At 45.2% G+C, this 13,445-nt stretch overlaps 1 protein-coding gene across 1 annotated transcript in view; it reads right to left on the reverse strand.

Annotated features, from left to right (window-relative positions):
* The window catches only part of LOC126249281 (single-minded homolog 1-like), a 137,194-nt gene that overhangs the window by 51,629 nt on the left and 72,120 nt on the right, over positions 1–13,445 (reverse strand). Inside the window, exon 4 of the mRNA XM_049950935.1 lies at positions 3,623–3,737. Within this exon, the coding sequence (XP_049806892.1) occupies positions 3,623–3,737 (115 nt within the window). The remainder of the gene's footprint in view (positions 1–3,622; positions 3,738–13,445) is intronic.

The raw sequence follows: 13,445 nt of genomic DNA on the forward strand, positions 1-13,445 counted from the left end.
CAGGTTCGAATCCTGCCTCGGGCATGGATGTGTGTGATGTCCTTAGGCTAGTTAGGTTTAAGTAGTTCTAAGTTCTAGGGGACTGATGACCGCAGATGTTAAGTCCCATAGTGTTCAGAGCCATTTGAACCATTTAAGGGCAAGGAGATACCGCGTATCCTTATGGGACGTCAGTATCAGCACCTCACAGAGTTCGGAATGGGCCTTATTGTGGCTCCACATTAGGCCAGCTGGTTGAATCGTGCAATATCGATATTTATGGGGCATTAGGATGCGGCACTACCCAATGTTGGACAGCATGGGAATGTTAGGGCAAGCATACTCGTCGTCAGGGTTCCAATCAATCATGTCTGATCACCAGGAGCGCTGTATTGTGTAGTAAGAGCTTCATAAGCCACTTACATCTGCGTCTGCTATCCGAGAATATGAAATAGTCTGTCATCCCGCACCACTGATCAGAGTCTAGCACCAGCCGGATTACGGAATTACCGTCCCATACATAGGCTGCCGCTGACGCTACAATACAAATAAATGCGTTTGGAATGGTGTCGTACCTGGGAAGCATGGACTGCTGATCAACGTCGCCGCATTGCGTTCGTCGACGAATCACTGTTCTGAACTATCCCAGATGACTATAGTCGGAAAGTATGACGGTGGCCTGGGGAGGGGATCTCATTCTTCCATGGTTTTCAGTTGCATAGCGGTGTTTGTCCTGGCTTCATTGAGTGAGGACGCGTTGGATATGACTTTAGGTCACAGCTGGTAGTAACGTCACGAACATCCCGCTCCTAGTGAGTTACCTCTCATGCGACAGTATCGTGCCGGCCGAAGTGGCCGTGCGGTTAAAGGCGCTGCAGTCTGGAACCGCAAGACCGCTACGGTCGCAGGTTCGAATCCTGCCTCGGGCATGGATGTTTGTGATGTCCTTAGGTTAGTTAGGTTTAACTAGTTCTAAGTTCTAGGGGACTAATGACCTCAGCAGTTGAGTCCCATAGTGCTCAGAGCCATTTTTGACAGTATCGTGGCGCCATTTTTCAACAGGACAAGACTCGTATAAGCATGGAACGTGTATCTATGAAATGTCTGCATGATACTGAGGTACTCCAGTGGTCAGCATGATATCCAGATCTGTCCCCTATAGAACATGTGTGGGACCAACTCCGTATTCAACTGCGTCACAGTGTTAGTATCCAGGATTTAAAAATATAGTTACACCAGTTGTGGATAAGCTTGCCTCGGGAGAGGCTACAGCTGCTTTGTGACACCCTTCCCAATCGTTCAGTGCATGCATCCAGCCCACAGGCGTTCCAACACCATACTGATAGATGGTTTCATACTGCCAAGTTCTTTGTAAATTTGACTCGAATTTGTAATCACAGAAATAACATCGCATACTCTCTTTACCTGTGAAGTTTCATTTAGTTTCTTCCTCCCGTTCTGGATGTTTCTTTTCTTGTTGTCAGCTATTGTATTTAACAGTTTTTGCTTGAAACTTTTATCGCAATATGTCCATAGCACCGCAGCCGGTATGGTAGTACTGCTAGCTCCATGGACACAGCAGAGAGCTCTGTGAAGGAATCTGGTACTTCAGTGTACGCTCTTACGCTCGGTGCCTCTCTGCAGTTGAAGCTTCCGACATGATCGATGCATTAAAACTGTTTAGTGACGTTTCGTTTCCGCCAACGGGAAACATCCTCAGAGATAAATCAGCAACTGCAGTTCTGCAGTACAGCCCCATGCGTACCTATGTCCTATCGCAGTTCCAGATTTATCTCTGAAAATACCTCCCGTAGATGGGGACGAAACGTCAGTGAGTAGTTTTACATATGAACCACGGTTTCTCAGCCCCGAAGTTTAATCTGAAATCTGATTCTTCGTCACTTTCCGTGTGGATAACAGTGTTTGTCAGTACTTTTTTCTCCTGTGCTCCCTGTCTGCAGAGGCTGAGCCTCTGGTCAAAGCGTGAGTTGCCATATTCGTCATGGACCACTGCGTCATGACGAACCTCGTTTGCTGAGCCAATCTGAACCGTAGAAATTGCAGACCACTGCCCAGACAGGTTTTAGTCCAAACACTGTTATTATTTAAACAAATGTATATGTATATACAGGATCGTAGAGAGAAAATATGATCTACTGTATAACATTAAAGGACAGACCATGGTGCAGTACACATAAAAAAAAATTAATGTGTCGGGTCCATGACAAGATGCAACACAACTGTTATGAATGCTGCAGCAAGCTACTAGGTATGTGTACAACAAAAGGAAGGTTGTACATTTTATTCGTTATATCCACTGTGAGTGACGAACTGAAACTTTGATTTAATACGATTTATTATAATATTCACTAGGTTTTGAGCCTCTGCTTGCTCATGATCAGATAGCGGTAGTGAATGAACATTATTATTGCCTGGACCATGTGAGTTAGATTACAAGGCATTTTGGTGTCCACGAGAAATTAATTTCGATAATTTACATTTTAGTCAACTCACACACACACACACACACAATATTTAAGTATTCACTGCGTTTTACAGTAAACACACAAGGAATGAAAATATTTTACTACTGAACTAAGTACTCCTAAGTAATGTGTGTGTGTGTGTGTGTGTGTGTGTGTGTGTGTGTGTGTGTGTGTCAGCTGGCTAAAATGTACATTATCGGAACGAATTTTTCATTGACACCAAGATGTCACGTCATCAGTACATTGCATTACCATAGTCGTATTCCATGGATCCCTCGAAGTGTGATGTCTGGAAGTAAAAGAAAGTCAATGATGCATATTCAGTTTAATTTAAGTTCAATACAGTGAAATGAATTTACATTACTGCTAATTGTAATTATAAAACAACATAGAACATTAAGTGTTTCCCTGAAGCTATTCTTTGTACAGGATGTTCTGTAACTAACACCAGAAATAGTTCTTATAACACAAGTACGTATTCTGAAAATACTATCTTTTTAATCTGATTGTCCCAAGTGAACGTAAATACTCAGGCTGAACTACCTTCTTCATTTTTAAAACGCGTATACGAAAAAACGTATGCATCGCGGACATAACTGAACCGAAGACCCAGCATTAACTCTATAAAACGAATTTCCCAATTCTGATTTCATTTCTCCGAAATGCCAAAAACTTAATATCTTCTGCTTCTTGTATTTCCTTGTTTGAGAAATATATTTTTGTAGTTTGTGGAGTTGTATAAGAAGTACTGAATCACGACGACCATAGCATCTAGTTGTGCGTGCTACGGAAAGGAATGTTTCCTGTGCCGGCCGCTGTGGCCGAGCGGTTCTAGGCGCTTCAGTCCGGAACCGCGCTACTGTTACGGTCGTAGGTTCGAATCCTGCCTCGGGCATGGATGTGTGTGATGTCCTTCGGTTAGTTAGGTTTAAGTAGTTCTAAGTCTAGTGAACTGATGACCTTAGATGTTAAGTCCCATAGCACTAATAGCACTAAAAAAATAAAAAATAAAAAAAGAGGAGGTCCTGTAATACCTGCGTCTGATGACGAGTCTGCATTGGTCCAATAAAACGTATTGATTCAAAAAGCGACTAGCGCCTATCACACGTACAAAAACCGCCAGCTGTACTTTCTAGTGAGTGAGAAGGTGTGCTCACCGTGCACCAGCGGGTTATGCGTGAAGACGGGCTGCGCGCTGCTGAGGACGGAGGTCATCTCCTCGTGGTCTCCCGGGTGTATGTACTCGTAGATGCTGTTGCCCGTCAGCTCCACCTGCAGCATCGCGCACGCACACCATATATACTCCGATGTATATTGCGCTGCCAGATTATAATCAATGTCACTCGCGTAACACTTGTAACTACAACTAGAACTACAGCTACCAGTATTAGCTTTACTTCAATACCTAGATAAAAGCTTATCTCATCGGCAGTGATATCATATTTGCCTTGCAGGCACCAAATATTTATTCAAAAACACGATCCATGCGCCTACGCTGCAACTTACCCGTTTATTTCAAGCGCAGGACGTGTTTAGAACTTTGTGTGCATTTGAAATTTTTGCCTACATAAAAAAGTGAAGCACACATCAAAAAGGACCACAACATTGTTACAGGTGCAACCAAGGTGAACGAAGATGCGTCTGCATAAGCAAATATATGAATCACGTTACTTCAATTACATCAGTGTGCTATTTCATATACTTACGCGCCCTGCAATATAAAGCGGTGGGAATGTACGCCATCTGATTAAAAGTATCCAGACAGCCATTAGTGGACACTAAAATGGGGTGTGTCCACCATTCCCCTTCCTGACGGCTTGAACCCTGCAGGTAACACCTTCAGTGAGGCGCCTCAGTGTCTGTGTACGGATACCATCCCATTGTTACTTAAGAGCCGAAACCAGGGAAGGTAGTAATGTCAGACGCTGGGGTCTGAAGCGCAGTCGACGTTCCTACACAAAGTTGCTTCTCTGGCTTCACATCGGGACTCTCGGCAAGCCATTCCATTTCGGAAATGTTATTGTACACAGACCACTTATGACAGGGTGCAATGTCATACTGATACAAACATCGTCTACGAACTATTCCTGTACTATACGCTCTACACAATGCCGTAAAATGTGTTCATATTCTCCTTCATTTAGCGTTTACTTCCCGCAAAAGGAGACCATACACTAACTACGAAGAACACCCCTATACCATAACATCACCTCCTCCACACTTCACTGTTGGCACTACACATGACGGCAGGTTACTTTCCACGGGCATTCGTAAATCCCTTGAAGATCATACACGACCTGTACGTATCTATTCCGCGGCGTCAAGAAACTGTTTTGAATGTCAACGGGCTTCCTACATCGTATTATCCATGGTAATGTGTTTTCGTTGCTTCCATATTTTTGTTCAACCCTGTATTTGGCGGATGAAGGAAGTGGTTCCTGGTGTCAGCGTCCTTTGTGGCATCATACCTAGCTATTGGCGGGTGGATCGACAGTTTGTATGTCGTCCGGCGGAAGTGTAATGTGGTTCCTGTTACGAGCGCCGTCTATGTGGCGACTGATCGTAACTACATGGCACCACACTGGAGACTGCCTAGGTGTGCGCCTTCTCTGGGTATAACTGTGTACCGTATCTGACGGTGGGCACTGCAGCAGTAAGTCATCAAAATACTGCTTCATACTTTACATGCTTGTACCAGTGAAATTTAACGCAGCAAAACAACTGTAAATAGTGGGTTCTCTCTACAGTACATAACTACATGCTAAATGTGGTGTCTGTTCTTTCTGACCTGTCGCAAAGAACATTTCCATTTTCTTCCTGGAGCCACTACGAATCAAGACACAAAGGAATTAATGACTTTAGCTGCCAGTGGGCATTGATTTAAATCAATGAGGAAAGTTGAAAACTTTTTTGGATCGGGATTCGAACACGGGTCTCCTGCTTACTAGACAAATGCGCTGACCACTGAGACAAAGGACACAGTGGTCATCGCCGCTGCACACATTACCCTAACTCACCTCCTGTCAGACTCAAAGCCTCAATTTATCCAAAAACTACTGATGTAGCGCCCCTTGTCCATTATACGCATTACTCGTGGCATTTCGCTAATTCCTGGCACAAATTTTCAACTTTACACATTTATTTAAATCAAAACCCACTGACAGCTAATGTCATTTATTCCTTTGTATCTTGACGTAACAACTTGTGTAGATTGACGACAAACACTGCTACAGGCCATGAAGCTGACAAAGCTTTTTCAGTTCCTGAATCTAGGAATTCAGATAATTTGTAGAAAGACGAGCTAATGAGGTATGTTCATTTTCACGTTCGTCTCCTGGGTCGTTGAGTGTGATGAAATTAGTCTCCTTGCATCGATTTTCCACAGGGTATCGTCGTTTTTTACATGGCCTCAAGCGTCGCTTAGCATTGACTACAGAAATATGTGGCTTACCAGGAGCTAATCGACTATTGTACCCCATTCTTTTTAACTCCCCAGGCACAGTCACTGTGCTAGCTGGACTATTGTATTGGTAACCCTTTGGAACTCAAGAGTGATTCCTTCCACTGAGTGCCTGCAATAGTTTTATAGCCGCCCCCCCCCCCCCCCCAATAATGCTCGACAGTCCCTGTTCATCAGCACATGAGGTCTGCCTGCTCTTAGTTTAGCTGTGGTTATTCCTCCACATTTACACTTCACAATCACACCATGAACAGTCGACGAGAGCAGTTTTACAAGGGTTGAAATGTCCCTGATGAATTTGTTTCTCAGGTGACATTCACGTTCGCAGTCAATGAGCCCTCCTGACCTACCCATTGTGTTGTTACTGTTTCTCTCCTGGCAACAAAATGCGCTCCGCCTCCTTATATACTAGCGTGTCCACCTCTAGTGACGTCTAGTTGCCAGTTTCGCATTACAGATAGGAGTCCGAATACTTTTGATCTGTAGTGTGTAACGAGGGTTTCAATAGATGACTTCCCGTCATTTGCTAATCACTGTGGCCTTTCTGACAACAAATCTCGAATCACTTCTCACAATTGAGTCGGTACTCTACAGAGTGTTACAAAAAGGTACGGCCAAACTTTCAGGAAACATTCCTCACACACTTTCCATGTTAGAGCTCATTTTATTACTTCTCTTCAAATCACATTAATCATGGAATGGAAACACACAGCAACAGAACGTACCAGCGTGACTACAAAGACTTTGTTACAGGAAATGTTCAAAATGTCCTCCGTTAGCGAGGATACATGCATCCACCCTCCGTCGCATGGAATCCCTGATGCGCTGATGCAGCCCTGGAGAATGGCGTATTGTATCACAGCCGTCCACAATACGAGCACGAAGAGTCTCTACATTTGGTACCGGGGTTGCGTAGACAAGAGCTTTCAAATGCCCCCATAAATGAAAGTCAAGATGGTTGAGGTCAGGAGAGCGTGGAGGCCATGGAATTGGTCCGCCTCTACCAATCCATCGGTCACAGAATCTGTTGTTGAGAAGCGTACGAACACTTCGACTGAAATGTGCAGGAGCTCCATCGTGCATGAACCACATGTTGTGTCGTACTTGTAAAGGCACATGTTCTAGCAGCACAGGTAGAGTATCCCGTATGAAATCATGATAACGTGCTCCATTGAGCATAGGTGGAAGAACATACTGACGAAACTAAAATGAGCTCTAACATGGAAATTAAGCGTTTCCGGACACATGTCCACATAACATCTTTTCTTTATTTGTGTGTGAGGAATGTTTCCTGAAAGTTTGGCCGTACCTTTTTGTAACACCCTGTATAGGCACGCAATTTGATTAGAAGTTCCTTGTGTGGACAGCTGTCGAAAGGTTTATGGGAATCTAGAAATATGAATTCAAGTTGAGATTCCTTATCGATAGCATTTCTTCAGACGAAATGAAATTACTCTGTAACGAACCACTGGAGACACGAGTGTCTTGTAGCAAAATACTCAGAAAATATTGCAGAACAAGCTCCGAAATTTTATGAACTGTGTTCGGGTTCGCCCTATATATCGTGCAATGAAAAGTACCCCCCACCACGCACTTTAGAATACAGACGTTGGTGTAGAACACGGGAAGGCCGCAACGTGTCTTCCTTCAGGGAGTGCAGGTGGTAGATAAAGCCGGCCTGTGGCGCGCCCAGCCGAACACAGGAGCGCGTAATGAGCGGCTCATTAGTGCAGCTTTTACTCCAACCCTCAAGGCTGCCTTCCTCCTAGCCCCATGTGACTACAGCTCCATCTCTGGCTTGCTGCTCGACTTTAAGCTGACTTACCGAAGTATCTCACCTTTCATCCCAGAAAACGCATGTCCTTCTTTTCTTTTTCTTTTCTCGTCAGTTTTCCCAACTTAATGCGTATCTTACTTTGTCATTCCTTGCCACGTCGCACCGCTAGCAGGCCGTCACTGACGCATATGCAGATTGAAAATTATTTAAACCGACGTACACTGGGATGTTGCTCTGGAACCAAAGCAAACATTTTTCTCTCATAATTACCTGTGAGCATTTTTTAATCTGGTAGAGCGTGTAATCTCTCACAGCGCTCGTGCAATTTTGCAGAACAAGGGGACGAATCAGACGAATGTCAGACACGTCCTTCGTGAGCAATTGTTAATCCATTTCAGCTACAGCGCGTGCTCAACGTAGAGCCAGATGTACCTGGAACAGTGGCAAATGCATCCTACATTTCCGTCCTCTGTACTGTTTACATATGAAGCCACGTTCGGGGTGATGGTGTCCTCAACATCCACAAGTCGCATGTTTTGAGTGAGGTTAATTCACATGCTACATCTGCTCGCGGTCATCAATTGCCGTTCTACCTGAATATGTGGACAGATTTGTTGGTGACTGTTAATTGGGCCATATCTCCTGCCTAGGTCATTAAATGACAGCCATTATTACAATTTCTTCGCCAGAACTGCTGGATGACGTGCCACTCGCTACAAGACTACATATGGCTCCAGCATGACGGGGCACCGGCGCATTTCAGACGTCCTGTGCGTCGATTCTTGAACCGATTATTTCCAGAAAAGTGGATTGGCCGTAGTGGTCGTGTACCATGGCCTACTCGATTCCCTGCTTGACACCCCGGAATTTTTTTCTTTTTGGTATGACAGGAGATGGTACAGTCTTGTTCAAAAAACCTCTGTTGAATCAGAAGAGGATCTGGTTGCCCGGATAGTAGCAGTAGATGTAGAAATTACGGACACTCCTGCATGTCTGACCGCGTTAGACAGAAGATGACTCCCCGGTGTAACCTCTGTTTACAAGTAAATGTAGGCGTTTTTGAACCTCTACTGCAATTGAATTTATTGTGCTGTGTCATTGTTGTTGTCTCTTGGTAATGAAGGATTAAAACTTGTTTGTATTACTTTTTGTCTTCGCAGGAAAACACATCAGAAGAATTGTTTTCGTTGACCTATGCAACCTCCCAGTATCTGTTAGTTTAATTAATTTTCATCGGAAGAAAACTCCCTCTACTTGTTTAAAAAAAGCCCTGACAGAAAAATATGACATTCGAGAAAAATATTTAATTCGGTATCCTGTGCAACCTCTCAGGGTTCGTCGGGTAAATAATTTTCACTCTGTAGGTGTGCAATGCGGAATGTAATCAAGAACCATACTCACAGAACACCTCTTCATACAACAAGCTATCTTCCGTTTCGAGTATTATTCCGCATTATGCCTTTTTGAAGCCAGCTTCGTCAAATATTATTTAGCGGTTCTATACAAAACTGAGATAACGTAATTAAATAAACGTACACTTGGAAGGAAACGTTAGCTGACAACGAAGTCGTACTGTTGCTTATAAACAAATTGTTGCTTATAAACTAGTCGAAATAGGCGTAGATAGCACAGTCCGAGAAGCGCTCAGTGAATTCTAAAGCAACATCTTTCCTGCTGAGTTGCCAAAAACTCTAAAAAAGTTTTGGTCCTACATAAAAATCAGTCACCGGAACAAAGTCGTCTGTCCAACTGCTCGTTGCCCACGATGGCTCCATGACGTAAGATGCTAAAATGAAAGCCGAAATTCAAAACTTCGTGCCGGCCGGTTTGGCCGTGCGGTTCTAGGCGCTACAGTCTGGAACCACGCGATCGCTCCGGTCGCAGGTTCGAATCCTGCCTCGGGCATGGATGTGTGTGATGTCCTTAGATTAGTTAGGTTTAAGTAGTTCTAAGTTCTAGGGGACTGATGACCTCAGAAGTTAAGTCCCATAGTGCTCAGAGCCATTTGAACCATTTTCTAAACTTCGTCTTCCCAAGAAAATCACAGAACATATCTTACGTTCTGTTGTCGAAATGTTGGGAAAATGACGTGGAACTGAAAAACAGCTCAAATATCTGGATAGAGTAAAGATAACTGGGAATGACGGATGCCCTTTACATTTCTATATTGAATTTGTGGAAGAACTGTTCGCCCTCTTCCGTCTCTTGTATTAGTTTGCGTAGGTCGCTGGATGATCGCACTGGAAAATAGGTCGTTACAATTTAAATGAAGGGTGTTACGACTGACGCGCAGAACCGTAGACCTATTACACTGACGTCAATTTCTTGCAGAAGTGAATTCAGATATGACGACTTTTCTCGACACTGAACACCTACTAAGTGGCAATAAACCACCGCACTGGCACCTGCATATAAGGGCATTTTTAACAGTGAGCTGCCTATACGATGGATCAACTATGAGGGACGTACGAATATCGCGTTGCATCATTGGCCTCCAGGGCCGCCAGATCTCAAGGTATGTGATTTTTATTTTGTGGAGGTTTGTCAAAGACTTCGTCTACCTCCTTATCCTACATCTATGGCTGAACTGCGACGCTGCGTAACAACAGGAGTGATTGCAGTAACTGCAGACATGCTCGCGGAAGTATGGGACAAGTGTGACTAACGTCTGCATGTTTATCGTGTTTTATGGAGGGCACGCGGAACGACCGAAAGCTGTTGGACTTTATATTTATTCACAGAAAATCAGTTTAGATCAAGTTTCCGCCCCCGGTAGCTGAGTTGTCAGCGCGACAGAATGTCAATCCTAAAGGTCCGGGTTCAAAAATGGTTCAAATGGATCTGAGCACTACGGGACTTAACTACTGAGGTCATCAGTCCCCTAGAACTTAGAACTACTTAAACCTAACTAACCTAAGGACATCACACACATCCATGCCCGAGGCGGGATTCGAACCTGCGACCGTAGCGGTCGCGCGGTTCCAGACTGTAGCGCGTAGAACCGCTCGGCCACCCCGGCCGGCGGTCCGGGTTCGTTTCCCGGCTGGGTCGGAGATTTTCTGCGTTCAGGGACTGGATGTTGTGTTGTCCTAATCATCAGCATTTCATCCCCATCGACGTGCAAGTCACCGAAGTGGCGTCACATCGAAAGACTTGCACCCGGCTAACGGTCTACCCGACGGGAGGCCCTATTCACGCGGCATTTACATTTATTTATTTAGTTTATATCAAGTGACCATCCGCAAGCCACGAACTGACACTACGTTAAAGGAAGTTCCCTAGCTATCAAACGCATAATTGTTTTTAGGTGCAGCGTCTGTGACACACAGTTAATACACCGTTCAATTACTACGGCCTACGTTCGACGTCAACGTCACAGGCGGCACGTGATAACAATTGCGGTGGAGGGTATGTAAAGCGTGTCGGGGGGACGCCGAAGCGATTTATCTGCCGTCCGAAAAGGGCATGATCGTTGGCTTTCAGGCCGAGGGTGTAAGCATTTCAGAAATGGATAGTCTGTAAACTTTTCGTGTGCGCCCGTGGTTGAAGTATACCGTGCATGGCAAAATGGCGCCGAGGCAACAGTCGTGCGTCAGGCACCATAGATGACAGGGGCGAATGATGGCTGTGGAGATGTGTACGACAAATAAACGTGCAACTGTTGAGCAACTGACCACCTAGATGAACCGAGGCCCACCAACAGCGTCTGCTCAACGACCGTTTATCGAACGTTGCTGCGTATGAGTCTCTGGGGAACGCGCCTAGTTGACGCGCCCATGCTGACTGCTGTTCAGCGGCGACGATGGCTAGAACTTGCGAGCTAGAAACGCAGCCGGACGTCCCGTGAGCGGCGACGGTGGCGTTTTCAGATGAATCATGTTTTATGCTGCATCAGACAGATGGCCGTTGGCGTGTAACATCTGACAGCAAACAAGGAGGATGCGTTATGGTCTGGGGAATGTTTTCGTGGCATTCCCTGGCTGGTCTCGTCAATCTGAAAGGCTCACTGGATTAACACAAGTATGCATCTATCATTGGGGATCATGTCCACCCCTACATGCGGTTTGTTTTTCCTGGGCAAAATGACATCTACCAGCAGGACAATGTAACGTGTCGCAAAGCTGTCAGTGTACTTGCGTGGTTCGAAGAACACTACTATGAGTTTACCGTACTCCCCAGGCCACTAAACATCCCGGATTTAATATCAGTCGAAAATCTACGGGACCATCTCGATCGGGCTGTGTACGTCATGGATCCTCAACCTAGAAACAGAGCGGCGCAGGCCACAGCACTGGAGTCAGCATGGCTCCACATCCCTGTCGATGCCTTCGAGAGCCCCATGGGCTCTCTTCCTGTACGTCTCGCAGCGGTCAGAGTTGCTAAAGGTGGTTATTCGGGCTTTTGGCAGATCACATTAATGTGACTGGATAGATGCACGTGTGACAGGTGTTGTAACTAAAAACAGTCATGAATCTGACGCCAAGGAACTTTCCTTTAACTTGATGTAGTGTTAAACAGGAACTTGAAGACGGTCACTTGACCAACACCGGTTGCCTCTGAATGGATCCTTTATTGTACGATTATATGACAGCGGAACAAACACTGGTGGCAGTTACTTCTGTAAAATATCTGGGAGTATGCGTGGGAACGGTTTGAAGTGGAATGATCATATAAAATTAATTGTTGGTAAGGCGGGTGCCAGGTTGAGATTCATTGGGAGAGTCCTTAGAAAATGTAGTCCATCAACAAAGGAGGTGGCTTACAAAACACTCGTTCGACCTATACTTGAGTATTGCTCATCAGTGTGGGATCCGTACCAGGTCGGGTTGAGAGAGGAGATAGAGAAGATCCAAAGAAGAGCGGCGCGTTTCGTCACAGGGTTATTTGGTAAGCGTGATAGCGTTACGGAGATGTTTAGCAAACTCAAGTGGCAGACTCTGCAAGAGAGGCGCTCTGCATCGCGGTGTAACTTGCTGTCCAGGTTTCGAGAGGGTGCGTTTCTGGATGAGGTATCGAATATATTGCTTCCCTCTACTTATACCTCCCGAGGAGATCACGAATGTAAAATTAGAGAGATTCGAGCGTGCACGGAGGCTTTCCGGCAGTCGTTCTTCCCACGAACCATACGCGACTGGAACAGGAAAGGGAGGTAATGACAGTGGCACGTAAAGTGCCCTCCGCCACACACCGTTGGGTGGCTTATATAAATGTAAATGTAGATGTAAATGAATAAATACACGTGGTGTTTCAATGATTTGTTATTTAAATGCATTGAAGCTGTGCAGCGCTGTGTATAGAAATTTACGATTAGGATCAAAGGTTTCATTTCCTTTTCACAAATGTTCAATGTACCCTCCAAGGGACGGACGATAAACTTCCAGAAGTTAGCCACACTCCTTCCATACTTCTGCGAGCGTTCCTGCAATCACTGGCGTTGGTATACGTGTCCCGTTTCACCAATTGAATTTGAAAGAGGAGGCACATAGGTGCACTATTTCACAAATCCACACAAAAAAAATCACATACCGTGAGATTAGGCGGCCTTGGAGGCCGATGGATAATTTTGCGGTTTTGAATTTTACAAGATGATGTAGTGTTGTGGAGTGGGATGGCTCTTTTTGAAACAGCCCGTATTTGGGAGACTATTGGTTGAAGGGACAGCGTTACGAGAGAGCTGCTGTATCTGTGCAAACACAATGATGCCGAAGGCGGGCGCGCCACGGCGGCGGTGTCGGCGGGCGTT

The sequence above is a fragment of the Schistocerca nitens genome, chromosome 3, assembly GCF_023898315.1.
Source record: "Schistocerca nitens isolate TAMUIC-IGC-003100 chromosome 3, iqSchNite1.1, whole genome shotgun sequence".
In the NCBI taxonomy this organism is placed as follows: Eukaryota; Metazoa; Arthropoda; class Insecta; order Orthoptera; family Acrididae; genus Schistocerca; species Schistocerca nitens.